Source organism: Coregonus clupeaformis, chromosome 7 (assembly GCF_020615455.1).
Source record: "Coregonus clupeaformis isolate EN_2021a chromosome 7, ASM2061545v1, whole genome shotgun sequence".
In the NCBI taxonomy this organism is placed as follows: domain Eukaryota; kingdom Metazoa; phylum Chordata; class Actinopteri; order Salmoniformes; family Salmonidae; genus Coregonus; species Coregonus clupeaformis.
The window spans coordinates 356,614-382,827 of record NC_059198.1 but is presented as its reverse complement, the minus strand read 5'-3'; the positions used below and the strand labels follow the sequence as shown (position 1 = coordinate 382,827).

The 26,214-nt window shown below is 44.4% G+C and overlaps 1 protein-coding gene across 2 annotated transcripts; it reads right to left on the bottom strand.

The window, feature by feature from the left end:
* Positions 1-233: 233 nt before the first annotated feature.
* On the bottom strand, positions 234-26,214 carry LOC121568721 (ethanolamine-phosphate cytidylyltransferase-like). Of its 2 annotated transcripts, none has more exons than XM_041879122.2 (13): positions 25,779-26,214; positions 14,465-14,553; positions 11,935-12,096; positions 11,475-11,541; positions 9,959-10,043; positions 9,312-9,353; positions 8,184-8,331; positions 6,966-7,048; positions 5,128-5,205; positions 4,823-4,888; positions 2,379-2,444; positions 1,858-1,946; positions 234-1,080 (listed from the first exon to the last, which is right to left on the bottom strand). In XM_041879122.2, exons 1-13 carry the CDS (start codon positions 25,898-25,900, stop codon positions 966-968), a joined length of 1,212 nt encoding a protein of 403 aa, XP_041735056.1. In that variant the 5' UTR covers positions 25,901-26,214; the 3' UTR covers positions 234-965. The 2 variants fall into 2 exon arrangements, with proteins under 2 accessions (XP_041735056.1, XP_041735057.1); XM_041879123.2 differs by having other exon boundaries at positions 8,184-8,322.

The following is a 26,214-nucleotide window of genomic DNA, read 5'->3' as shown; positions in this document are numbered from 1 at the left end:
CTCACTGAGTCGAAAAAATGCCCATAAATGAATAATGAATAATTCTCCTGTTTTATAAAGGTCAATCAACCACAAGAAAAATAACTTCCGGTATGAGAATTACTTGGAAAACAAATATTAGTCTGGCCTTAACTTACGCAGCCAGACTTATTTAGAGACACACCTGTCTGGTTCCACAAGTCTAGGCTGGGACTTCTGGTTCCCTGTCTGGCTGGTTATAACTGACTATGTTGGGCCTTCTGGTTCCTTGTCTGGTTATAACTCAGTGACTTTGTTGGGCCTTCTGGTTCCTTGTCTGGTTATAACTCAGTGACTTTGTTGGGCCTTCTGGTTCCTTGTCTGGTTATAACTCAGTAACTTTGTTGGGCCTTCTGGTTCCTTGTCTGGTTATAACTCAGTGACTATGTTGGGCCTTCTGGTTCCTTGTCTGGTTATAACTCAGTGACTATGTTGGGCCTTCTGGTTCCTTGTCTGGTTATAACTCAGTGACTATGTTGGGCCTTCTGGTTCCTTGTCTGGTTATAACTCAGTGATTATGTTGGGCCTTCTGGTTCCTTGTCTGGTTATAACTCAGTGAGGGAAGGGTAGATAGTGAGAGATCTATACTGTTTGGGTGGTCCGTCAAACCATAAGAAATAAAGGACATGTAAATGCATACATCCTGTATTAAGACAAAGAAAACATCCTCACCTAACACATTACCATGTCGAACCTACAACAGAACTCCCATTGTAAGAATACTGCATGTTGTAAACAAAGGCATGCTGTCTGTCGGGGCCGGCTGTTGGTAAGGACAGTGTGTGACCTGGAGGGTGTTGGTTGGGAGTTGGAACACAGGGGAGGTGGGTTGACTGTGCTGCATTGGTGGTGGGGGTTAGATGTATTGGGTTTAGTCAGTCTCAGATTGACCCTGTGGGTGGGCAATGGTTCCTCGGTGTTGGGAGTGCTCCTTCGGGCCTGTCGTCCTACAGCACAGCCTGGGCTCTCTCCTTGCTCTTCTCCTCCTCTCGCCTCTTCATGGCCTGGATCATAGCCATCTCTTTGGCCTCTTTCTTCTGGTTCCTGGCCTCGAACAGCAGCCTGCATCACAGGGGACACAGAGGGGAGGTTTCAATAGTATGCAGAGGGCTATTAGTTAAAACCATCATAGTAAAGCATGGCATATTTACACTTCTGTGATTTCGAGTATAGTATAATTTTAATGTCTTGGTAGAGCGTGATTCTTGCAACGCCAGGATAGTGGGTTCGATTCCTGGGACCACCTGTACGTAACATTTATGCACGCATGACTGTAAGTCGCTTTGGATAAAGATTCTGCTAAATGGCATACATTATTACTATATCTAAAGTGGGAGCTGAAGACGCACACCCAAAACGCTGTGCAGGTTCAGACAAATGGTTCATACACTTACAAAGTAGAGAAAGGTTACTGGGAGTAATATAGTATGTGACTTTCTTGACTTTTCCCCAATATTATCATGATGACGTGACCTTAGCATCATTGAAGCTACAGAGATTTTATCATGATGACGTGACCTTAGCATCATTGAAACTACAGAGATATTATCATGATGACGTGACCTTAGCATCATTGAAACTACAGAGATTTTATCATGATGACGTGACCTTAGCATCATTGAAACTACAGAGATATTATCATGATGACGTGACCTTAGCATCATTGAAACTACAGAGATATTATCATGATGACGTGACCTTAGCATCATTGAAACTACATAGATATTATCATGATGACGTGACCTTAGCATCATTTAAACTACAGAGATATTTCAGTTCTCTAATCTCTCTAGCTGGCTACAGGACATACCAGGTTGTCTCACTTCTTCCTGCCCTTACCTGTTTTTGATGATCCTCTGAACAATGTCATCAGTGGTGAGGCTGTTCATACTGTCCACAGTGTGCAGTATTCCTTTCCTCCTGGGCTCCTGCATTTAGAGAAACACAGTCCACACTTAAACATTCACTTAGACATTGCACGCTTTGGATAAAAGTGTTTGCTAAATGGCATATATTATTACATATTATACTGTATATTATATTAGTCTTCCAAATTCATTGTAACCACTATGTAACCAAGTAACAAATACTTTTTAAATTAATAAGTTCATCCCTCTGTTTTTCTGCGAGATTGCCTTGATGGGAAAATTAAGCCCCACGATAAATTTTTCAAATTTTTTAGTTAACTAAGTGATAGCCATTATCCCCTTTGATTTTCTACCAGTCATAGACTTCCCTTTCAAAGAGCACCTTATACCAAGTCCCCATGGCCTTATAGTTTTTTATCAATTGGAGTGCACCAGCACATTGTTTTTTAGTAACAGAGAGTTATGTGTCAAAAAACTACGCAGGGTACTTACGGCATAGGGGTCAGACCCGTCTTTGTCAGGATGCACCTCTGTCTTCCCATGACACACAAGGTCCACCTGCAGAGGCAGACCATGCAGGATGAGACCCAACACTAACCCACTGTAGATATCATGCAGGATGAGACCCAACACTAACCCACTGTAGATGGACCATGCAGGATGAGACCCAACACTAACCCACTGTAGATGGACCATGCAGGGTGAGACCCAACACTAACCCACTGTAGATACCATGCAGGGTGAGACCCAACACTAACCCACTGTAGATGGACCATGCAGGGTGAGACCCAACACTAACCCACTGTAGATGGACCATGCAGGGTGAGACCCAACACTAACCCACTGTAGATACCATGCAGGGTGAGACCCAACACTAACCCACTGTAGATGGACCATGCAGGGTGAGACCCAACACTAACCCACTGTAGATGGACCATGCAGGGTGAGACCCAACACTAACCCACTGTAGATACCATGCAGGGTGAGACCCAACACTAACCCACTGTAGATACCATGCAGGATGAGACCCAACACTAACCCACTGTAGATACCATGCAGGGTGAGACCCAACACTAACCCACTGTAGATACCATGCAAGGTGAGACCCAACACGAACCCACTGTAGATGGATCATGTAGGGTGAGACCCAACACTAACCCACTGTAGATAATATGCAGGGTGAGATCCAAACTAACCCACTGTAGGTGGACCATGTAGGGTGAGACCCAACACTAACCCACTGTAGATAATATGCAGGGTGAGATCCAAACTACCCCACTGTAGGTGGACCATGTAGGGTGAGACTCAACACTAACCCACTGTAGATGGACCATGTAGGATGAGACCCAACACTAACCCACTGTAGATGGACCATGCAGGGTGAGACCCAACACTAACCCACTGTAGATACCATGCAGGGTGAGACCCAACACTAACCCACTGTAGATACAATGCAGGGTGAGACCTAACACTAACCCACTGTTGATACCATGCAGGATAAGACCCAACACTAACCCACTGTAGATACCATGCAGGGTGAAAACCAACACTAACCCACTGTAGATACCATGCAGGGTGAGACCCAACACTAACCCACTGTAGATACCATGCAGGGTGAGACCCAACACTAACCCACTGTAGATACCATGCAGGGTGAGACCCAACACTAACCCACTGTTGATACCATGCAGGGTGAGACCCAACACTAACCCACTGTAGATACCATGCAGGGTGAAAACCAACACTAACCCACTGTAGATACCATGCAGGGTGAGACCCAACACTAACCCACTGTAGATACCATGCAGGGTGAAAATCAACACTAACCCACTGTAGATACCATGCAGGGTGAGACCCAACACTAACCCACTGTAGATACCATGCAGGGTGAGACCCAACACTAACCCACTGTTGATACCATGCAGGGTGAGACCCAACACTAACCCACTGTAGATACCATGCAGGGTGAAAATCAACACTAACCCACTGTAGGTACCATGCAGGGTGAAACCCAACACTAACCCACTGTAGATACCATGCAGGGTGAGACCCAACACTAACCCACTGTAGATACCATGCAGGGTGAGACCCAACACTAACCCACTGTTGATACCATGCAGGGTGAGACCCAACACTAACCCACTGTAGATACCATGCAGGGTGAAAACCAACACTAACCCACTGTAGATACCATGCAGGGTGAGACCCAACACTAACCCACTGTAGATACCATGCAGGGTGAGACCCAACACTAACCCACTGTAGATACCATGCAGGGTGAAAACCAACACTAACCCACTGTAGATACCATGCAGGGTGAGACCCAACACTAACCCACTGTAGATACCATGCAGGGTGAAACCCAACACTAACCCACTGTAGATACCATGCAGGGTGAAAACCAACACTAACCCACTGTAGATACCATGCAGGGTGAGACCCAACACTAACCCACCGTAGATACCATGCAGGGTGAAACCCAACACTAACCCACTGTAGATACCATGCAGGGTGAGACCCAACACTAACCCACCGTAGATACCATGCAGGGTGAAACCCAACACTAACCCACTGTAGATACCATGCAGGGTGAAACCCAACACTAACCCACTGTAGATACCATGCAGGGTGAAACCCAACACTAACCCACTGTAGATACCATGCAGGGTGAAACCCAACACTAACCCACTGTAGATACCATGCAGGGTGAAAACCAACACTAACCCACTGTAGATACCATGCAGGGTGAGACCCAACACTAACCCACTGTAGATACCATGCAGGGTGAAACCCAACACTAACCCACTGTAGATACCATGCAGGGTGAAAACCAACACTAACCCACTGTAGTTACCAATGGAGTGTCCACAAACGTTAGCATGCTCAGCCTGGTTCAAATGGCTCTGCAGAACAAGTGTAGTGTCTTGAGCCCTTACCTTGAAGTGGTCCAGTAAGTCTCTTGTAACTGCATAGGGCGCACCAATCACCACCTCAGAGACATACTGCAGACAGCGACAGAACAGAACACGTTAGATTCATCCACTCATCACTTCTGCTCATTATTTTACTTTAACTGGGAGTCCCATTGAGACCAAGGTCTCTTTCACAAGGGAGCCCTGCATACACACTATTTACAAAACAACTCTTATGAAAGAGATGTACAGTATCTCTTATGAAAGAGATGTACAGTATCTCTTATGAAAGAGATGTACAGTATCTGTTATGAGGAGAGCGAACTTACTCGACAGGCCAGCACACTGAGTGTTCTCTCATGGACATTCATGATTGGGTAATTCTTCCCTTTGTAGCGATTCACCTCCTGAAAAATACACACAAAATCCAAAAGTAAGAATAAGATTAAGCAAATCTCCACTATTAAGGCCAGGACTTAATTTGACTGTGGGTTGGTTATAGGCATTGCGGTTTTTAAAGGCAATTTCAGATTAAGCTGACATATGCAGCGTTTACCGTGAATGGGATCGCCGTGAACGTGGGAACATTGCCTTTGAAATCCGAAATGCCCATAACCTGCTTTCAGATTAAAGGCCCATTTTTTAAATCAGTGTTATTTCCTGATAGTTTCTGGTTGAAAATACAATCTGTTTGCATGGGCGGGGGTTTCGGCTTGGCTGGTGACATCACCAGGCGGTAAATTGGTTAATAGACCAATAACAAAGAGATTTCCAAACCTCTCTGCCAATAACAGCTTGTTTTAAGTTTCCCCTCCCCAGTAGACAGTCCTTGCAAAATTCTTGCTTGAGAAATAGTTTTTTGCTAAAAAGCTATTTTTGACAATTTTTATTACAGTAAGGTACTTAATTGTTACCCCACTATAACATGTGGCTTGTCTGACTCACCTGGTCAAAGTGTAACCCCAGTATAACATGTGGCTTGTCTGACTCACCTGGTCAAAGTGTAACCCCACTATAACATTTGGCTTGTCTGACTCACCTGGTCAAAGTGTAACCCCACTATAACATGTGGCTTGTCTGACTCACCTGGTCAAAGTGTAACCCCACTATAACATTTGGCTTGTCTGACTCACCTGGTCAAAGTGTAACCCCACTATAACATGTGGCTTGTCTGACTCACCTGGTCAAAGTGTAACCCCACTATAACATGTGGCTTGTCTGACTCACCTGGTTAAAGTGTAACCCCACTATAACATATGGCTTGTCTGACTCACCTGGTCAAAGTGTAACCCCACTATAACATATGGATTGTCTGACTCACCTGGTCAAAGTGTAACCCCATTATAACATATGGCTTGTTTGACTCACCTGGTCAAAGTGTAACCCCACTATAACATATGGCTTGTCTGACTCACCTGGTCAAAATGTAACCCCAGTATAACATGTGGCTTGTCTGACTCACCTGGTCAAAGTGTAACCCCACTATAACATTTGGCTTGTCTGACTCACCTGGTCAAAGTGTAACCCCACTATAACATGTGGCTTGTCTGACTCACCTGGTCAAAGTGTAACCCCACTATAACATTTGGCTTGTCTGACTCACCTGGTCAAAGTGTAACCCCACTATAACATGTGGCTTGTCTGACTCACCTGGTCAAAATGTAACCCCACTATAACATTTGGCTTGTCTGACTCACCTGGTCAAAGTGTAACCCCACTATAACATGTGGCTTGTCTGACTCACCTGGTCAAAGTGTAACCCCACTATAACATGTGGCTTGTCTGACTCACCTGGTTAAAGTGTAACCCCACTATAACATATGGCTTGTCTGACTCACCTGGTCAAAGTGTAACCCCACTATAACATATGGCTTGTCTGACTCACCTGGTCAAAGTGTAACCCCATTATAACATATGGCTTGTCTGACTCACCTGGTCAAAGTGTAACCCCACTATAACATATGGCTTGTCTGACTCACCTGGTCAAAGTGTAACCCCACTATAACATGTGGCTTGTCTGACTCACCTGGTCAAAATGTAACCCCACTATAACATTTGGCTTGTCTGACTCACCTGGTCAAAGTGTAACCCCACTATAACATATGGCGTGTCTGACTCACCTGGTCAAAGTGTAACCCCACTATAACATGTGGCTTGTCTGACTCACCTGGTCAAAGTGTAACCCCACTATAACATATGGCTTGTCTGAGAGCTTGGAAACTGCCTCCAGGAAGTCCACATGGCCGATATCTGAGAAGACAGTGGTCAAGGCTGACAACAACAACAACAACAACAACTATAGTATCTATGAACTAGGCCTCTGAGCCCAGTCTATAATATCAAACCTCTCCACATACTGTAGATGACTGGGCACAGGTGTTTTAGCTGACCACAGGACCAGCTAGTTATAGAAAAATAGAACATCTAAATCACATAATTGTAGTGCAGCTAGGTAGCATTAGGGGTGTTTGTCTTTCTATGGCCAAGTTTTTCTTGGTCAGGTCACATGGTCAGAAAATAAAAACTCCTTGCCCTAACATGGTAGATATGAGTGTATAGTGTCACCTGACATTGATGTATCCTGCCGTCAGAGAAGGCCTTAGTTACAAGTGGCGGCAGGTAGCTTAGTGGGGGCGGCAGGTAGCTTAGTGGTTAAGAGCGTTGTGCCAGTAACCGAAAGGTCGCTGGTTCTAATCCCCAAGCCGACTAGGTGAAAAATCTGTCAATGTGCCCTTGAGCAAGGCACTTAACCCTAATTGCTCCTGTAAGTCGCTCTGGATAAGAGCGTCTGCTAAATGACAAAAAAATTAAAAAAATCAAACCATTCTTATGTACGTGTAACTGCCAAAATAAAGGAAACACTTGAGTAAATGAGGGATACAAAGTATATTTCCACGAGTGGTCACTGAATGGTAATGAGCATGAAAATGATGTAAACCACATGCCATGGCCGTCTCAGTCACCAGATCTCAACCCAATTTAACACTTATGGGAGATTCTGGAGCGGCGCCTGAGACAGTGTTTTCCACCGCCATAAACAAAACAACAAATGATGGAATTTCTTGTGGAAGAATGGTGTCGCATACCTCTAATAGAGTTCCAGACACTTGTAGAATGTATGCCAAGGCACATTGAAGCTGTTATGGCTCGTGGTGGCCCAATGCCCTATTAAGACACTTTATGTTGGTGTTTCCTTTATTTTAGCAGTTACCTGTATCAACTCACATCATATTATAGACATGGTCAGGAAAAGCTCCTGGCCGTAGACATGGTAGATATGAGGAGGCTGCTGAAGGGAGTAAAAGCTGGAATGCAATGAATGGAATGATATCAAACACATGCAAGTGAAAGTAGTGCATTCATGGAGCCACCAGACAGAGGATACGGAAGAGGTCGAAGGCTCCAGCCACATAGATGATGGTGTCCCCAGGCTGAGGCTCCTGTCCTGAGGCAAACTGGATGATCTTCTGGGACGTCTGGAGGAACTGGGACACCCCCGTCCATGGACTATGGCCCTTCGGACCCTGCAACACCCATAATGCACAAAGAGCACAAATAAATACATTGTAACACTTGACAAACCACGACTAAATGTTAATTCCAAGCCAGCAATGAATGATATCATTACACTGAGTAATAGATGATGATAGTATGATATTCCATACAGAGGCTATACAGCTGGAACCTCTGAGGGAGTTCTTGAGCCAAATGTATTGTCCATAAATTAGTTCATTGGGCAGAAAGGGAACACCACACCACGCCAGTATGTGGCAGCTTGACTTATTCAAATCCTATAGCATTTGGTATTCAAAGTTGGTATTCAATATTCACTATGGTAATTTCTCATAGGAGAAGATGATCACACTTCGCCACCCAGTGGCCAAATGAGTAAAACACCATCTGAGATCCCTCTTTTTGGACATCCAGTAGCCAGTCAGTCAGCACTCTGAGGTATATCTCAACGTCCGTCAGAGCCCCCAACACATTTATTAAACACTGGCCAAATACATGTATTTTTCTCTCTCTTTTAACGTTTGAAAAATACAACCCTTGTTGCGTAACGGTGATCATTCTAAAGTACCATTCTCTTTCCCACCCCCATTTAGAATCCAAACATTGTTAAAATGTAGATCCTATGGTCAGTTTCTGTATTCAGAGGGAACAGAGGTGGTAGTTGTTACCAACTGGCCCGGCCCACAGTTTTGATTATCATAAGGGCACCACAATAACGCCTTTTGTTTCAGAGAGTGTTGGCGAGAGTTGGGGGGGGGGGGGTACTAAATTTGTGTCAGAGAAGAGTCTACCCAGGATTTGGACACATAGTAGACCATTACAAAGCGGTTGCTATGGTCAAGTGCACTCTGATTTTTAAAGGGCTGTTCGTCATTTAAATGATCAAAAACAGCTGTACACATCACAGAGTGAGCCTTTGTGGAATTTTTAAAGATATCACTTGGCACCAGCCAAACATTTCTTAAAGTTGTACTTGTATGAGAGTAGACATGGGACCTACCTTCCCAAAGTTGTCTGTGTGCTGTTGATAGTCTGAATGGCCCTGAGGGCGACACAGGAGAGAAAACAGGCATGAGTTCATCTATTATTCAACTGTAACAATAGGAGCTAAGAGACATGACAGCTACTGTAGGAGCAAATCATAACTTCTACATTTTCACTTAGTGATGCATTGATGTCAATAGGAGACTAAGTGGAAATTCAACTGAAGTGGAAGAAGAACTCCTGGTCCTATTGTAGCCTATAAGGGTTTGCTATACTCACTATGGTAACCAATGAGGGGTTGCTATACTCACTATGGTAACCAATGAGGGGTTGCTATACTCACTATGGTAACATATGAGGGGTTGCTATACTCACTATGGTAGCCTATGAGGGGTTGCTATACTCACTATGGTAGCCTATGAGGTGTTGCTATACTCACTATGTTAACCAATGAGGGGTTGCTATACTCACAATGGTAACTAATGAGGGGTTGCTATACTCACTATGGTAACCAATGAGGGGTTGCTATACTCACTATGGTAACTAATGAGGGGTTGCTATACTCACTATGGTAGCCTTTGAGGGGTTGCTATACTCACTATGGTAACTAATGAGGGGTTGCTATACTCACTATGGTAGCCTTTGAGGGGTTGCTATACTCACTATGTTGCTGTGGTGTGCTTTGGTCATCAGGAGCATACGACCAACCAGGTCTGTGGTAGAAACTCCCTGGGTTCGCTTGCACTCCCTGGAACAACACCAGGCCATGACACAAAATTGTACAATTGTAGACAGAGCATAACAACAGCAATAATAATATAATAATACAAGAATGTATTAAATCAATATATAATATAGTGAACAAAAATATAAAGGCAACATGCAACAATTTCAAAGATTTTACTGAGTTACAGTTCATATAAGAAAATCAGTCAATTGAAATAACTTAATTACGCCCTAATCTATGGGTTTCACATGGCTGGGAATACAGATATGCATCTGTTGGTCACAGATACCATAGAAAAAAGTAGGGGTGTGAATCAGAAAACCAGTCAGTATCTGGAGTGACCACCATTTGCCTTATGCGGCTGTTGATTGTGGCCTGTGGAATGTTGTCCCACTCCTCTTCAATGGCTTTGCGAAGTTGCTGGATATTGTCGGGAACTGGAACACGCTGTCGTACACGTCGATCCAGAGCATCCCAAACATGCTCAATGGGTGACATGTCTGGTGAGTATGCAGTATGCAGAACTGGGACATTTTCAGCTTTCAGGAATTGTGTACAGATCCTTGCGACATGGGGCTGTGCATTATCATGCTGAAACATGAGGTGATGGCGTCGGATGAATGGCACGACAATGGACCTCAGGATCTCGTCACGGTATTGCTGTTCATTCAAATTGCCATCGTTAAAATGCAATTGTGTTCATTGTCTGTAGCTTATGCCTGTCCATACCATAACCCCACCGCCACCATAGGGCACTCTGTTCACAATGTTGTCATCAGCAAACCGCTCGCCCACACGACGTCATACACATGGTCTGCGGTTGTGAGGCCGGTTGGACGTACTGCCACATTTTCTAAAACGACATTGGAGGAGGCTTATGGTAGAGAAATTAACATTCAATTCTTTGGCAACAAGTCTGGTGGACATTCCCGCAGTCAGGCGTCACTACAGACCCCCTGGTTCGATTCCAGGCTGTATCACAACCGGCCGTGATTGGGAGTCCCATAGGGCGGCCCAGCGTCGTCCGGGTTTGGCCGGTGTAGGCCGTCATTGTAAATAAGAATTTGTTCTTAACTGACTTGCCTAGTTAAAAAATATAAAAATATAAAAAATATTGCACGCTCCCTCAAAACTTGAGACATCTGTGGCATTGTGTTGTGTGACAAAACTGCACATTTTAGAGTGGCCTTTTATTGTCCCCAGCACAAGGTGCACCTGTGTAATGATCATGCTTTTTAATCAGCTTCTTGATATTCCACACCTGTCAGGTAGATGGAATATCTTGGCAAAGGAGAAATGCTCACTAACAGGGATGTAAAACGTATACGCTTTTTTGTGTGTATGGAACATTTCTGGGATCTTTTATTTACATGTTGCGTTTATATTTTGGTTCAGTGTATATTATTAATGACAGCTTTAGTTCAAGGTTCATTCCAGCTTGAGTCACCTCACCTGTACCTCCCTGACCTCTTCACCTCTTCGTATGTGTCCTTCCCATCCACTGTTAGTGTGATGTCATCTGAAATCACACATTCAACATGTCTGCTATACTCTGATCAAGGTGACAGACATGAGATACTTTATAGCAGGTCAAGGGGCAAGATAGAACCATTAGATATTGGTAATACACAAAACATGATATTACCCCCCAAAATATTCAAATAAAATAAAATAAAAGTGTATTGGCAGCGTACACAGTTTAGCAGATGTTACTATGTTACTGTGTTACTATGTTCGCCATGTTACCAGCTCCTAACTTTCAGTGTTTCTAGAGAAAGAGAGTTAAAATCAAACTTTATTTAAAGGGGGGGGGGGGATGTTCCACTCTTTCTGAGTGGACTATCCTGGTTAAATAAAGATGAACTGAATATTCAGAACCGGCCCACCCATTCAAACATCTCAGCAAACTCACCTCCGTGCACACAGAAGTCACTGGAGTACTTGTCCAGGGTCTCCAGTGTGGTGACGTAGGGCGCTCCCTCCACTATCTCATCCACCCACTTGATGGCTCGCACCATCTTGTATCGTTCAGCCTGGGTGAAGACCGGGGGACCCTTGTGCTGTGAGATCTCACCTACAGGGTGAGGAGGTATTATTACTAATGGTCATTGATATTCATCAAAGCACACCAACCACCAGATGCTAATAGCTTTAGAGAGTGTTTACACTTGGCATTAAAGGGATAGTTCATGTTTGAGTATTTTGTTCATTAGAACACTGTTAACACGATCCCCCAAAAAGTGTGCATATCAGCAGTCAAGTTTTCAAGATAGAGCACATTCAGTACAGATAAAAAGCTGTGATGATGATGCCTTTTGATCATGATGAAATTAGTTGAGTGAACTATCCCTTTAACAAGCGTCCTGTGGTCAGTTTCCGGTCCACATTCAGATCCATACGTCTGGACATTCACAGCTGATGGTAAGAGACACATTTTATGACCATGTTTACTATAGACGAGCCATGAACAGATAGTGATCTGAACATCTTGATCGGTTAAAAGTATACTCAGCGAGACTTTGCAACGAACAGCACCGCAGATATTGAGATGAACGCGATGCAAGACTTTGCTCTCACACTTTGCTCTGCAAGACTTTGCTCTGTGCACCGGTGTGCTTCACACTGCTACAACGCGGTAGCTACGGAACCAAAACAGCGGACAAGTTTAGCCTCACAATTCAACGCTCTTAGTGGTTGCATAAATTGACCCCCCCACAGCTGATTCAAATAATCAAAGCTTGATGATGAGTTGATTATCTGAATCAGCTGTGTAGCGCTAGGGCAAAAAACTAAACGTGCACCCAGGGGCGGGCCTCGGACCGAGTTTGGGAAACCCTGCCATACTGCATGCGCTGTAGCCAACTGTCATGTTGTTGTCAACCATTGGTATGACAAGGTACAAAGAAAAGAGTAGGCTAGAGCACCAAAAGACTGGACCACCAGGCTGCTACAGTAGATAGTGTGATGGACTCAAACAATGAAAACATGCGTACAACATAGGGATATACTGTATGACCGCCAAGACTTGGTTGACTGTGAACTTGTTTCAATAAAGTGAAATAATCCCAGAACTGTTTGTGTTGTCTGCCAAGTTAACCCCTATGCTCAGTGGCATGCCTGGCCATAGAAGTTGGCAAGACAGCACAAACAGATCTGGGTCCAGGCTAGAAATGATCCATGTGGGTCTGAAAACAAACAATGGCTTAAGAGTCTGTGTATATTGTTTTGCAAAGTCATCAAAACTGGACGCAACAATGACCTTGTCTGTTATAAACCTAAGGGGGGGAGAGAAAGAGAGGGGGGGGGGGGACAGGGGAGGTAGAGATACATTACTAACTGTATAATAGTTTTACACTGAGTGTACAGTACGTTCTCCACACTGGAGCACTGTAACGATAATCCATTATCACGCCTCTCTCTCTCCTCTCTGTGTGATAGAGAGGTTATAGCCTACTATCTATGTGTTCCTTTGTCCCTGACAGACCACAGCGTGTGAGGCTCTATTGTTTGAGTTAAGCCATGTAGTTCTAGGTTATCGTAAACACTAACATGGCGCCCGTCGCACAGTGTGTCTGTCGGTCACAGTGCCTTAGTGTGCCATGGGAGGCACTGATGTGTTGTGTCCCATCCACTGTTTGGGTCCCTGTGTTACTACTGTCACAACAGCCACAAGATCTTACAGCACACAGGTGGCTGGTGTTCATTAGGAAACACAATGAAAAACACTTTGCAACGGAACAAGAACAAGTCCAGGTAGTCCATCCTTGTTTCAGTCCGTTTTTATTTCATTTGGTGCCTAATGAACACAATCCTGGTTCCTGGTGGTGATGACGTTATTAAAGCAGTGGGAGGCTGGCAGCCAGACACCTCCCCATGTCAGGGTGAAGGGTTTGGGAGCGAAGGAGGAAAGGGATAGGGTCTGGCTGGGAGATGCTTTGGTGTGTGTGTGCGTGTGTGTGTGTGTGTTTGGGGGGTGTAGGCTCTGTGTTGAGGTGATGCAGGTCAGGTCTGGTTGGGGTCTTGGTTGGAGTGAGAGATATAATGGGGGACTGGTAGTGGCAGTTGAGGGCTGAAAGGATGAGGTCACTATGCTGGGTCTGTGAGTCTGAGGGGATTGGGAGAGTGGAGGTTATTCCATGGAGGTCAGGGTCACATTCATTAGGGCCCACAACGGAAATTAAGGATTATTATTGGATGAGGTAACTAATGGTTTTGGTCCAGGTAACTCCTCCCTGTTTCCATCCATTTTCTTACGTTCAGTGCTTAATGAATACAACCACTGGTGTGATGGAGGCTCCCCTGTTGCATGCTGGGACTAGAACCCCAACCCTGGTGTGATGGAGGCTCTCCTGTCGCAGGCTGGGACTGGAACTCCAACCCTGGTGTGATGGAGGCTCCCCTGTTGCATGCTGGGACTGGAACCCCAGGCCTGAAGCTCTTACCGTCTGTGTGTACTCCAACGATGAGGTAATCTCCCATGGCCTTGGCCTGCCGCAGCTGGTTGGAGTGACCATAATGGACCATGTCATAGCTAGAGGAGGGATAACAAAGCAACAGTTAATACTAGGGAGAATGGAGGGGAGATTGTCAACAGAAACTGTTCACCACAGAAGCTGTCAACAATTCAAATCAAAGTTGATTGATTATGTGCACATGGTACTGTGAAATGCTTTCTTGCTTTCTCTCCTCAACAACATTAGACAACCACACCATTAGAGAGAAATACAGAAATCAAGGGGAAAGAACTAGCCAGGGTCCTGTTCGGGAGGGCACACTGTAGCAAGATGTTTTACAACAGATGTGTTGTTATCAGGACAGGTTCAGGTTAGGGTTCACCTCCCAGTTACAAAACATGTTCTCCCTACTGGACAGGACCCTGGTGTTGCTGCTTCAGAACTGATTATGTACAGTGGGGAAAAAAAGTATTTAGTCAGCCACCAATTGTGCAAGTTCTCCCACTTAAAAAGATGAGAGAGGCCTGTAATTTTCATCATAGGTACACGTCAACTATGACAGACAAATTGAGAAAAAAAATCCAGAAGATCACATTGTAGGATTTTTTATGAATTTATTTGCAAATTATGATGGAAAATAAGTATTTGGTCACCTACAAACAAGCAAGATTTCTGGCTCTCACAGACCTGTAACTTATTCCTTAAGAGGCTCCTCTGTCCTCCACTAGTTACCTGTATTAATGGCACCTGTTTGAACTTGTTATCAGTATAAAAGACACCTGTCCACAACCTCAAACAGTCACACTCCAAACTCCACTATGGCCAAGACTAAAGAGCTGTCAAAGGACACCAGAAACAAAATTGTAGACCTGCACCAGGCTGGGAAGACTGAATCTGCAATAGGTAAGCAGCTTGGTTTGAAGAAATCAACTGTGGGAGCAATTATTAGGAAATGGAAGACATACAAGACCACTGATAATCTCCCTCGATCTGGGACTCCACGCAAGATCTCACCCCGTGGGGTCAAAATGATCACAAGAACGGTGAGCAAAAATCCCAGAACCACACGGGGGGACCTAGTGAATGACCTGCAGAGAGCTGGGACCAAAGTAACAAAGCCTACCATCAGTAACACACTACGCCGCCAGGGACTCAAATCCTGCAGTGCCAGACGTGTCCCCCTGCTTAAGCCAGTACATGTCCAGGCCCGTCTGAAGTTTGCTAGAGTGCATTTGGATGATCCAGAAGAGGATTGGGAGAATGTCATATGGTCAGATGAAACCAAAATATAACTTTTTGGTAAAAACTCAACTCGTCGTGTTTGGAGGACAAAGAATGCTGAGTTGCATCCAAAGAACACCATACCTACTGTGAAGCATGGGGGTGGAAACATCATGCTTTGGGGCTGTTTTTCTGCAAAGGGACCAGGACGACTGATCCGTGTAAAGGAAAGAATGAATGGGGCCATGTATCGTGAGATTTTGAGTGAAAACCTCCTTCCATCAGCAAGGGCATTGAAGATGAAACGTGGCTGGTTCTTTCAGCATGACAATGATCCCAAACACACCGCCCGGGCAACGAAGGAGTGGCTTCGTAAGAAGCATTTCAAGGTCCTGGAGTGGCCTAGCCAGTCTCCAGATCTCAACCCCATAGAAAATCTTTGGAGGGAGTTGAAAGTCCGTGTTGCCCAGCGACAGCCCCAAAACATCACTGCTCTAGAGGAGATCTGCATGGAGGAATGGGCCAAAATACCAGCAACAGTGGGTGAAAACCTTGTGAAGACTTACAGAAAACGTTTGACCTGTGTCATTGCCAACAACGGATATATAACAAAGTATTGAGAAACTTTTGTTATTGACCAAATACTTATTTTCCACCATAATTTTCAAATAAATTCATTAAAAATCCTACAATGTGATTTTCTGGATTTTTTTTCTCATTTTGTCTGTCATAGTTGACGTGTACCTATGATGAAAATTACAGGCCTCTCTCATCTTTTTAAGTGGGAGAACTTGCACAATTGGTGGCTGACTAAATACTTTTTTTCCCCACTGTATGTGGATCCATCTTTTTTTTAAAATTATTATTATTTATATCACATCCAGCATGTGTTATATTATTAGATGATGCAATGACAATAAAAAAACAACTGTATCAACCAGTCACAAACATGTCTTAGAATTCATATGGTCAGTTTCCAAAACGCAGATTAAGCCTATTCCTGGACTTAAAAAACACTTTTCCACTGAGGATGTGTTGTAATATAGGAGCAGGCTTAATCTGGTTCCGGGAAACCTGTCCATAATGTACATTTTAGACCATCAGAGTAACAAAGTCAGAGAAACAGATTTACTACATCCATAGTAGTCATGGAGATCTGTAGCTAATTTGATTTTAGGCCAGATTGGGACTCAGTTTGGTACAAGGTAATCTAGCAAGGTGATGACTAAAAGATGGACATTAGCATTAGCCTGCTATCACTCAAACTGCTGACATGACAGGCCATACAGTGGTTTGGTGTCTGTTCCGGCTCCTCACTCACTCAGTGGTGTTTGAGGTACAGGTACAGTGAGAATTAGCACAGCAAGTGGTAATGCTATACTGTAGGCCCCCTGATGTATGGATTGATTAAGCCTTTAGAACAGCTACATAAGACATTATACCATCTGTCATAAACATTATGAACCATGGTATACGATACAATGAAGCTTGTCATAATGGGTACTATAGATGACAGGACGTTGTTGTCCTGTGACCTTTTGGATTTATGACTTTCCCCATTCCATTCCCTAGGCCCGGCAGGGGTATTAAAATCTTACCCTACAAGGTCCGGAGCCTGCTGGTTTTCTGTTATACATGATTATTATTTCGCCACCTGGAGTCCCAGGTCTAAATCAGTCCCTGGTTGGAGGGGGGAAAGTTGAAGTTGATTTGAATTTGAGGGCCCTAGGCTATAACTTCCCTTATGTGGAAATGGCATCAAACCTCCTCAGTAGCATGTTATAGCGGAACTGGAATAGCACATTTGTAGTCATGTAGCCTGTGTTATAGAGGCACTTGACATACATGCACATTGCCTACAGTAAAATATTACAGAGAAAGTTGAAACCTGGAGTATTCTTATCGCCAGTGTATTGTGTCAATAAAATGTGTGTTAATGGTTAATGGCCATCATTGTAAATAACAATTTGTTCTTAACTGACTTTCCTAGTTAAATAAAGTCTAAATAAATTGTACATCTAGTAATTTGACAGATCATAAAAGTGGATAACAGCAGTCATAAACCATTTACAACTACTTTACATGACGTGCTTGCTATCTCTGCTATAAAATGTCATCAAATTAGAGATGTCACGCTTTAGAGATGTCCAGCCCAGAGCAGTAAGAGAATCTCATGTTGCTAAGGAGCCTACCTGTCTAAGGGGTAGGGTAGTGATGACACAGTGAACGCCTGAACCATGGTGTGCTGTGGTCGTATCACTATACACTGCACAGCCTGCTCTTGTTGCTACTTTGTACTGCCCTTAAGTGAACTTTCAAGATGGAGCACTTAATGTTATCACCTTTTTTTTAATCAGCTTTCTTTCCCACGTGGCTGTTCTTAAAAGCGTTATCAACGGTACCGAATGTTAAATGAACACGTTGTGTGGCGCGACCAAAAGGACATTGTTTTGTGTGTGATGACTGAACAGCATTAGCAGTTTCCTTTACGCTGTCTGTTAGAGCTGTGGATAGGAATACACCTTTATTCTAAATGGGGGGTATAATGTGACTACTGAGTGTAGCTGGTCAGGCCAGAAGTTAAGTGTGTGTGTGTGTGTGTGTGTGTGTGTGTGTGTGTGTGTGTGTGTGTGTGTGTGTGTGTGTGTGTGTGTGTGTGTGTGTGTGTGTGTGTGTGTGTGTGTGTGCACCTGCGTTTGTGTGTAAGGAGACTGAGACAAAGGACTAATGGTTACATAAAAGACTATGCTTGTGAGGGATGCCCTGCCGTCCTGGGCTTGGTGTCCATGTCTGTCTGTCTGCCTGCCTTCCTGTCTGTCTGTCTGCCTGCTTGCCTGCCCTTGGACAGTGTAACCCAGGAACGCTAGGTGGCTTGCAAGGTGGTCTGGCCTGGGGTGATGCTGTTCCTGTTGGTTTTTTTTAGCAGGGGAGGAATCACCAGAGGATCACAGGCCGTAATGAAATATTAAGTAGTGTGGCAAGGTCAGCTAGCAGACAGACACCCAAATAGCACCAGAGCTGTTTGACAATAACACCAGCTAGGTCCTAGTAGGGAATGGTATAGTGGTATAGAGATAGCACAGAAAGGAGTGCACAGCTAAATAGATAAATGATAGATAAACAGAATCACTATAATAAGGTAAACAGGATCAAATAGATCAAAATAATAATAAAGGATAACTATAAGCATGTAAAGATAGATCCTTTTAAGTCTACACCATGTCACGTGATGACAAAGTACACTTACTCTATGTTTTTTTAACTGACATATTTTCCTAATATACAATCTTTAAGTGTTCGTGCACTTACTGTAAGTTTAAATTGATCGATTGAGCATCAATGTCTAAAATCAATCATGTACTCAATTTTGGAGCAATCATGTCGTTAAGGGGATCCTTTAATTGTTTTGTGACAGTGTAATTACAGAGCAGAGAGCACTACCAGAGGCAGTGGACAGACAACTGAAAAGCACAAGCCCAACAAAAGAAGTCCCAAGACCATCTAATTTCCATTACTGGTTGAGACCCCCTAGTCTGGCTGATACCAGTCCTAAGGACTTCAGAGTCTGGCTGATACCAGTCCTAATGACTTCAGAGTCTGGCTGATACCAGTCCTAATGACTTCAGAGTCTGGCTGATACCAGTCCTAATGACTTCAGAGTCTGGCTGATACCAGTCCTAATGACTTCAGAGTCTGGCTGATACCAGTCCTAAGGACTTCAGAGTCTGGCTGATACCAGTCCTCCTGACTTCAGAATCTGGCTGATACCAGTCCTAATGACTTCAGAGTCTGGCTGATACCAGTCCTAATGACTTCAGAGTCTGGCTGATACCAGTCCTCCTGACTTCAGAGTCTGGCTGATACCAGTCCTAATGACTTCAGAGTCTGGCTGATAACAGTCCTCCTGACTTCAGAGTCTGGCTGATACCAGTCCTAATGACTTCACAGTCTGGCTGATACCAGTCCTCCTGACTTCAGTGTCTGGGAGGCTGTTTGATGTTGTCTGCACCAAGTGTCGATAATGAACGGGACTGTGCCTTTACTGGTTGGTTGTCCTCTGTGTCTCTCTCACTCAAACACGGACAGCCACTCAGAGCCTCTGAGTGTCTTCCCCTTGCTTAACAACTGTTGGGTTTTCAAATCCAAACAATGAGACCCCAAGATATATATATATATATTTTGTTGAAAGAACCAATCAATATGCCTACTCTGAGACGGATTGAATATGCAATTATAACGACTGGCTTTCCAGACCATTGGGGCACAGCTCGCTGTGTACAACGTGGGTCTGCAAATCAGCCAGGCCTCCAGCAAGACAGCCCAAACATTTGTTCTCATTTTTTATTCTTATTGGTCAAATCTTTACTTGATGCCTGTGTCTAATGGTTTCTCGAATTTACCACAAATACTTCATATAGAAAGGCTTGTTCCTATGCTATCTCTCTCATAAAGATAATATATGGTGTCATTACATCTGTTAGGATTATTACTACTGGGGATTTACTGACAGACATCACCACAGAACAACTCTTCCCCTGACAGAGGTTATTACTACTGGGGATTTACTGACAGACATCACCTCAGAATGACTCTTCCCCTGACAGAGGTTATTACTACTGGGGATTTACTGACAGACATCACCTCAGAACGACTCTTCCCCTGACAGAGGTTATTACTACTGGGGATTTACTGACAGACATCACCTCAGAACGACTCTTCCCCTGACAGAGGTTATTACTACTGGGGATTTACTGACAGACATCACCTCAGAATGACTCCTCCCCTGACAGAGGTTATTACTACTGGGGATTTACTGACAGACATCACCTCAGAATGACTCTTCCCCTGACAGAGGTTATTACTACTGGGGATTTACTGACAGACATCACCTCAGAACGACTCTTCCCCTGACAGAGGTTATTACTACTGGGGATTTACTGACAGACATCACCTCAGAATGACTCTTCCCCTGACAGAGGTTATTACTACTGGGGATTTACAGACAGACATCACCTCAGAATGACTCTTCCCCTGACAGAGGTTATTACTACTGGGGATTTACTGACAGACGTCACCTCAGAATGACTCTTCCCCTGACAGAGGTTATTACTACTGGGGATTTACTGACAGACATCACCTCAGAATGACTCTTCCCCTGACAGAGGTTATTACTACTGGGGATTTACAGACAGACATCACCTCAGAATGACTCTTCCCCTGACAGAGGTTATTACTACTGGGGATTTACTGACAGACATCACCTCAGAACGACTCTTCCCCTGACAGAGGTTATTACTACTGGGGATTTACAGACAGACATCACCTCAGAATGACTCTTCCCCTGACAGAGGTTATTACTACTGGGGATTTACTGACAGACATCACCTCAGAATGACTCTTCCCCTGACAGAGGTTATTACTACTGGGGATTTACTGACAGACATCACCTCAGAATGACTCTTCCCCTGACAGAGGTTATTACTACTGGGGATTTACAGACAGACATCACCTCAGAATGACTCCTCCCCTGACTGAGATTAAAAACTGCATGTTTATAGGCTGTGTTCTGGGTCGTCTTCATTAGGGCACACACGTTTTCAAACACTTTGCATCGGTAAACGAAAATGAGCATCCAGGTAGGCCCTTCCTGTTTCAGTAGGTTTATTTCCTTCTGTTTGTTGCCTAATGAACACAACCCGGCCTGGCAGCAGCTATGTGAAAGCCTGAGTGAGGAGTGTCAGTGGACTTTAGCGCTCAGTTGATGATGTTGCTAACTTTGACCCTGGCTACCTTCTGTCACTGGAAACCAATTAAGAACAGAATGTCTCCAACTTCAACCCTAAAGGCAGGACAGTGTCCGGATTAGGGTTGCAAAATAAATTCCCTGATTTTCCAGAGATCCTGTTTGAATTCCGGATTTCCTGCTTATTCCATCCTGATTCCGTGAATTGTCCAACAGGGATTTCGGGAAAACCAGCGAATTTATTGAAAGTTCACTGACTTTTTCAACCCTAGCTAGTCCGGATAGATAGTCGAACAGATAAGGTCTCACTGACACTGATTTTTATTTTATTTTTTTAAATTCTTAGACAATCTGACAAGTGACACTCCTACAATTGATAGTTTAGCAGATTTAGGGCTAGATTCAATCAGATCCAAGCGTTAACTAGTTAACCTGCATAGCTGATGTTTTGGCGGTGTCTGAGGTTTAACTGCGTTAGAGCTGTCAAAGCAGAGTGGCTGCTCGTGTGATCATTGTCACAAAGCCACACCTGTCCCACTCGCATTAGAAGTTCAGAACGAGTAAGTGTAGGCTGTATAGAAATAATTACACTCAAATTGAAAATCACAAAAAAAAGTAATGAGGATTTCTATCAGCCTAATAGAGGTGTAGATTACAGATCACATTCCAGTGTTCAAACTTGTAAACAAGGCTGCATGGGATTTCTCTTAATGTGATTCTATGCAGCCAATGGCAATGTCCGCTTTAGGTAAAATGCCACTTGTTGGTTTGACAGCTCTAACGCAGTTCCACTTCTATCACCGCCAAAACAACCGCTATGCGGGTGTTGGCTAGGGCGGATTTGATAGAATCTAGCGTAATGTCTCACTGACAGACAAAAAAAATTATAATCATTTCCTGAGTCAATCTGTCCAGTGCCACTCCTAGGGCCTACTACAGCTGATGCTGACGGTGCTAGATGTCAACAAGAATATGGTGATGCTGCTGAACTGTATGGCCAAACAATGTACTGTATTTAGTGAGGACAGACGAGTGAGTCCGCAGGGTATGAACTTTCATGGACATGGCAGGTGTGGGCCGAGGGGTTACTGAAATGATCTCTGTTGACACTGGCTCTCTTTGGGAACTCACCCCACCGATTAATATTCTGGAATCCGAAACATTCTGCAACATTCCATCAAACCACTGCTAGGCGGCTGCACCAGAATGACTAGAATTCTCCCAGAGAAAGCTGGCGTAATCCTGGTCTTCACGCGCATGAATTCAAAGCGTGTTTTTTTCCTACTTCCCCGACGTGGGTCAGGTACATGTCCTGTAGCTTATGACTCTGGCCAAGGGGGAGAGTATGTGTGACGGTGTTTCTCATGGCAGAAATGCTCAACAATGTCAGTGTTTAGTTTACACACACTACCACTACATTTTGAAACAAACTCTGACCACTGAACAATGGCGGGCTTGTTTGTGTCATAAGCAGGTTACAACACAGAGGAGGAGGGTGTTGTGGTCTAAACACCTACAGTACAATACAGTGGGTGTCAGGGAGGTGGAGCGAGTGATAGTGCAGGCCTATGGGGCGCTGTTTGTAACATGCTGTATTTTGTGAAAAATATTAATTCCGTGCAACAAAATGCAAACATGCAAAGAAATATAGCATGCAACAAACGCCCTTGTTCCTGGAGAGAGGGACAGATGTTGAAGACTTCGGAGTGCTGACTCTGTACTCTGAAGTGTGTTGGAAGGAATGTGAACTGTTGACACCGGGTATTATCTCAGAGGTCCCCCTTCCTGTCTTGAGTTACCTGACTTTTACCTTACTTTCTGCCCCAGCACATGAGAATGGGTGATTGTGTCTCCATATATGTGAGTGTTATGGTAGCAGAACCAATTGCCAAATTGCCAATCAATAAGTCAATACATTCATTCAGTCCTGGTATAGGTGTATTTCACATGGGATCATTCCATTTGGAATAAAATAGTACTAATTCTGCTATTCTAATATTGACGATAAAGGCCAAGCCTACTCATATTTTAAATATAGCCTATATGGGTTTGGCATGGCCATCTCCTTAAGGCTACATGTTGCCATGACATGCATGCTTGGGGGGTTGTGGTATTTAGGTGGTATTCAGTGCATTGTGTACAGGAATCTATCTGTAATTCTAGATCAAATATCCGAAATCCACAGCAAAAGAAGTAGAGTTAAGTTGTACACTCGTACAATAGTGTGCACCTGCAGCCCGCAATTCGGGGCGTTCCTGCAAATGGGCATTCCTACATCTGCAGGAACGCCCCCCCTCAAGCATCCCATTGGTTACTTCATGAACATCTCCCCATTGAGCATCCCATTCGTTCGTGCATGAAGGCCCCCCCTCGAGCACCCTATTGGTTCCTGCATGAATGGGCAAAACCGTGTGCTAGTTAACTAGCTAGTTAGCGACACCGTGTGCTAGCTTGCTAGTTAGCTAGCACACGGTGTCACCCCCGCCTGCTATGTACCAGAGAAACAAACGTGCTCAGCAGGTGGGGGCGAAGGACACTATCTACCGGTTGTCCCCGCCTCCTGCTAGCACAGCAGACGGGAAGCTAGGGCGACACTGTGTACTAGCTAGCTTGATATACTGAACAAAAATGTAAAGTGTTGGTCCCATGTTGCATGAGCTGAAATAAAAGATCCCTGAATTTTTTCATACGCACAAAAAGCTTATTTCTCTCAAATGTTATACACAAATTGGTTTACATCCTGTTAGTGAACATTTCTCCTTTGCCAAGATAATCTACCCACCTGACAGGTGTGGCATTTCAAGAAGCTCATTAAACAGCATGATCATTAAACTCTAAAATGTGCCACAGATGTCTCAAGTTTTGAGGGAGCGTGCAATTGGCATGCTGACTGCAGGAATGTTCACCAGAGTTGTTGCCAGAGAAATTAATGTTCATTTCTCTACCATAAGCCGCCTCCAATGTGGTTTTAGAGAATTTGTTAGTATGTCCAACCGGCCTCACCACCGCAGACCACGTGTAACCACGCCAGCCCAGGACCTCCTCATCCGGCTTCTTCACCTGCGGGATCATCTGAGACCAGTCACCCGGACAGCTGATGAAACTGAGGAGTATTTCTGTCTGTAATAAAGCCCTTTTGTGGGGAAAAACTCATTCTGATTGGCTGGGCCTGGCTCCCGAGTGGGTGGGCCTGTCTCTTATGCCATCCCAGGCCCACCCATGGCTGTGCCCCTGCGCAGTCATGTGAAATCCATAGATTAGGGCCTAATTTATTTATTTCAATTGACTGATTTCCTTATATGTAACTGTTGGTGAAACTCAGGAAAATCGAGGAAATTGTTGCATGTTTGTTCAGTATAGTTAGCGACATCGTGTGCTAGCTAGCTTGCTAGTTAGCTAGCATACGGTGTCGGCCCCGTTTCCCGCCTGCTGTGTACCGGAGTCCTCTTTAGGACTAGCTGGCTAAGCTAGCACACAGTGTCCTTCGCTCCCACCTGCCGAACACCTGCCCAACACCTGCCCTCGCCGTCGTTAACAGAACTGCGGGAAAACAGTGCCCGACAGTCGAGGGGTGAAGGACACTGTCTACCAGTGTACGGCTAACTAGCTACCATTGTCTCCCCCACCCCTTCTTCTGTGGCGTTTATCGTTGGCTGGCATCCAACCTTATTGTGCATTAACGCCACCAACTGTACTAGAGCACCCCACACCTCCCGCTTGTCCCTAACTTAAAAATGGACCAATAGAAGTATAAAGAGGGGTTCCTGCAGATGCAGGAATGCCCACATGCAGGAACACCCCGAATTGCCGGCCACAATTGCACCCTTCTCCACTTGTATGCACACCATGCGTGCATGCAGTTTGCCTAGGCTACGGTCGCCGTGCATAGCCTACCCTATCGCTCGAATAACATGCAAAGTGAATACCCTGTTGGCATGTTGACATTAATGAGAGTAAGACTGGAAGGTAAACACACCTGGCATGAGCCTATTGAAACACCTTTCTGTTTTGACAGGCGGGATGCCGATAGAATGGAAATAGCATGCGCTGCTGTTTATGCCAGTATTTCTAAGAAGTGCATTGGCTATGAACAGTTCACTGGACATCAGATGAATGGCGAAATTATGTTACGTTTCCCCCTCATTAAAATATGCAATCTTTGAAATAGACCTACCTACTATATTTTTTTATAAGTTGGGCCGTTTCATAGCGGTGGGCACCCCTCAAATTTATGAGAATAATTCCTTTAATTGTCGGCGTATGCATACTCAGGGCAACAATGTAGCAACACAGGCCTTATATGTAGCTGTCTCTGTAATGCTATACTGTATCACTCACCACCCGTCGCACCACACCCGGATAGTTCGTCTTCTCTTCTCCGGACTGCAAGCTGTAGCGCCGAGGTTCGTCCCTGCATCTTTCCCTGTTGTGTTCATTTGGTGATGTCCGTTCTTGATCATTTTGTGCACGAAAAGACTATGATGATATTATATATGATATTTCAACGTAGCCTATATCCTAGACAAGCAACCCCTAATAATAGCACGAACGAAGACACAAATATGCCTGAACCGTTCGATTTTATGTATAGGCTTTATCTAATGTATGTCCCTTTGCAGGATAACCGGTTTCTGCATAGAAGTGACGCCTGAGCAGCAGCACGGTGGGACAACGCCTCCTATCCCGGGGAAGTGGCGTCACATGGCATTGGATCGTACGATGACTGCTAGTGGATAGCCGACATATTGTTAAAAAATAGAGGCATGCTCCACTG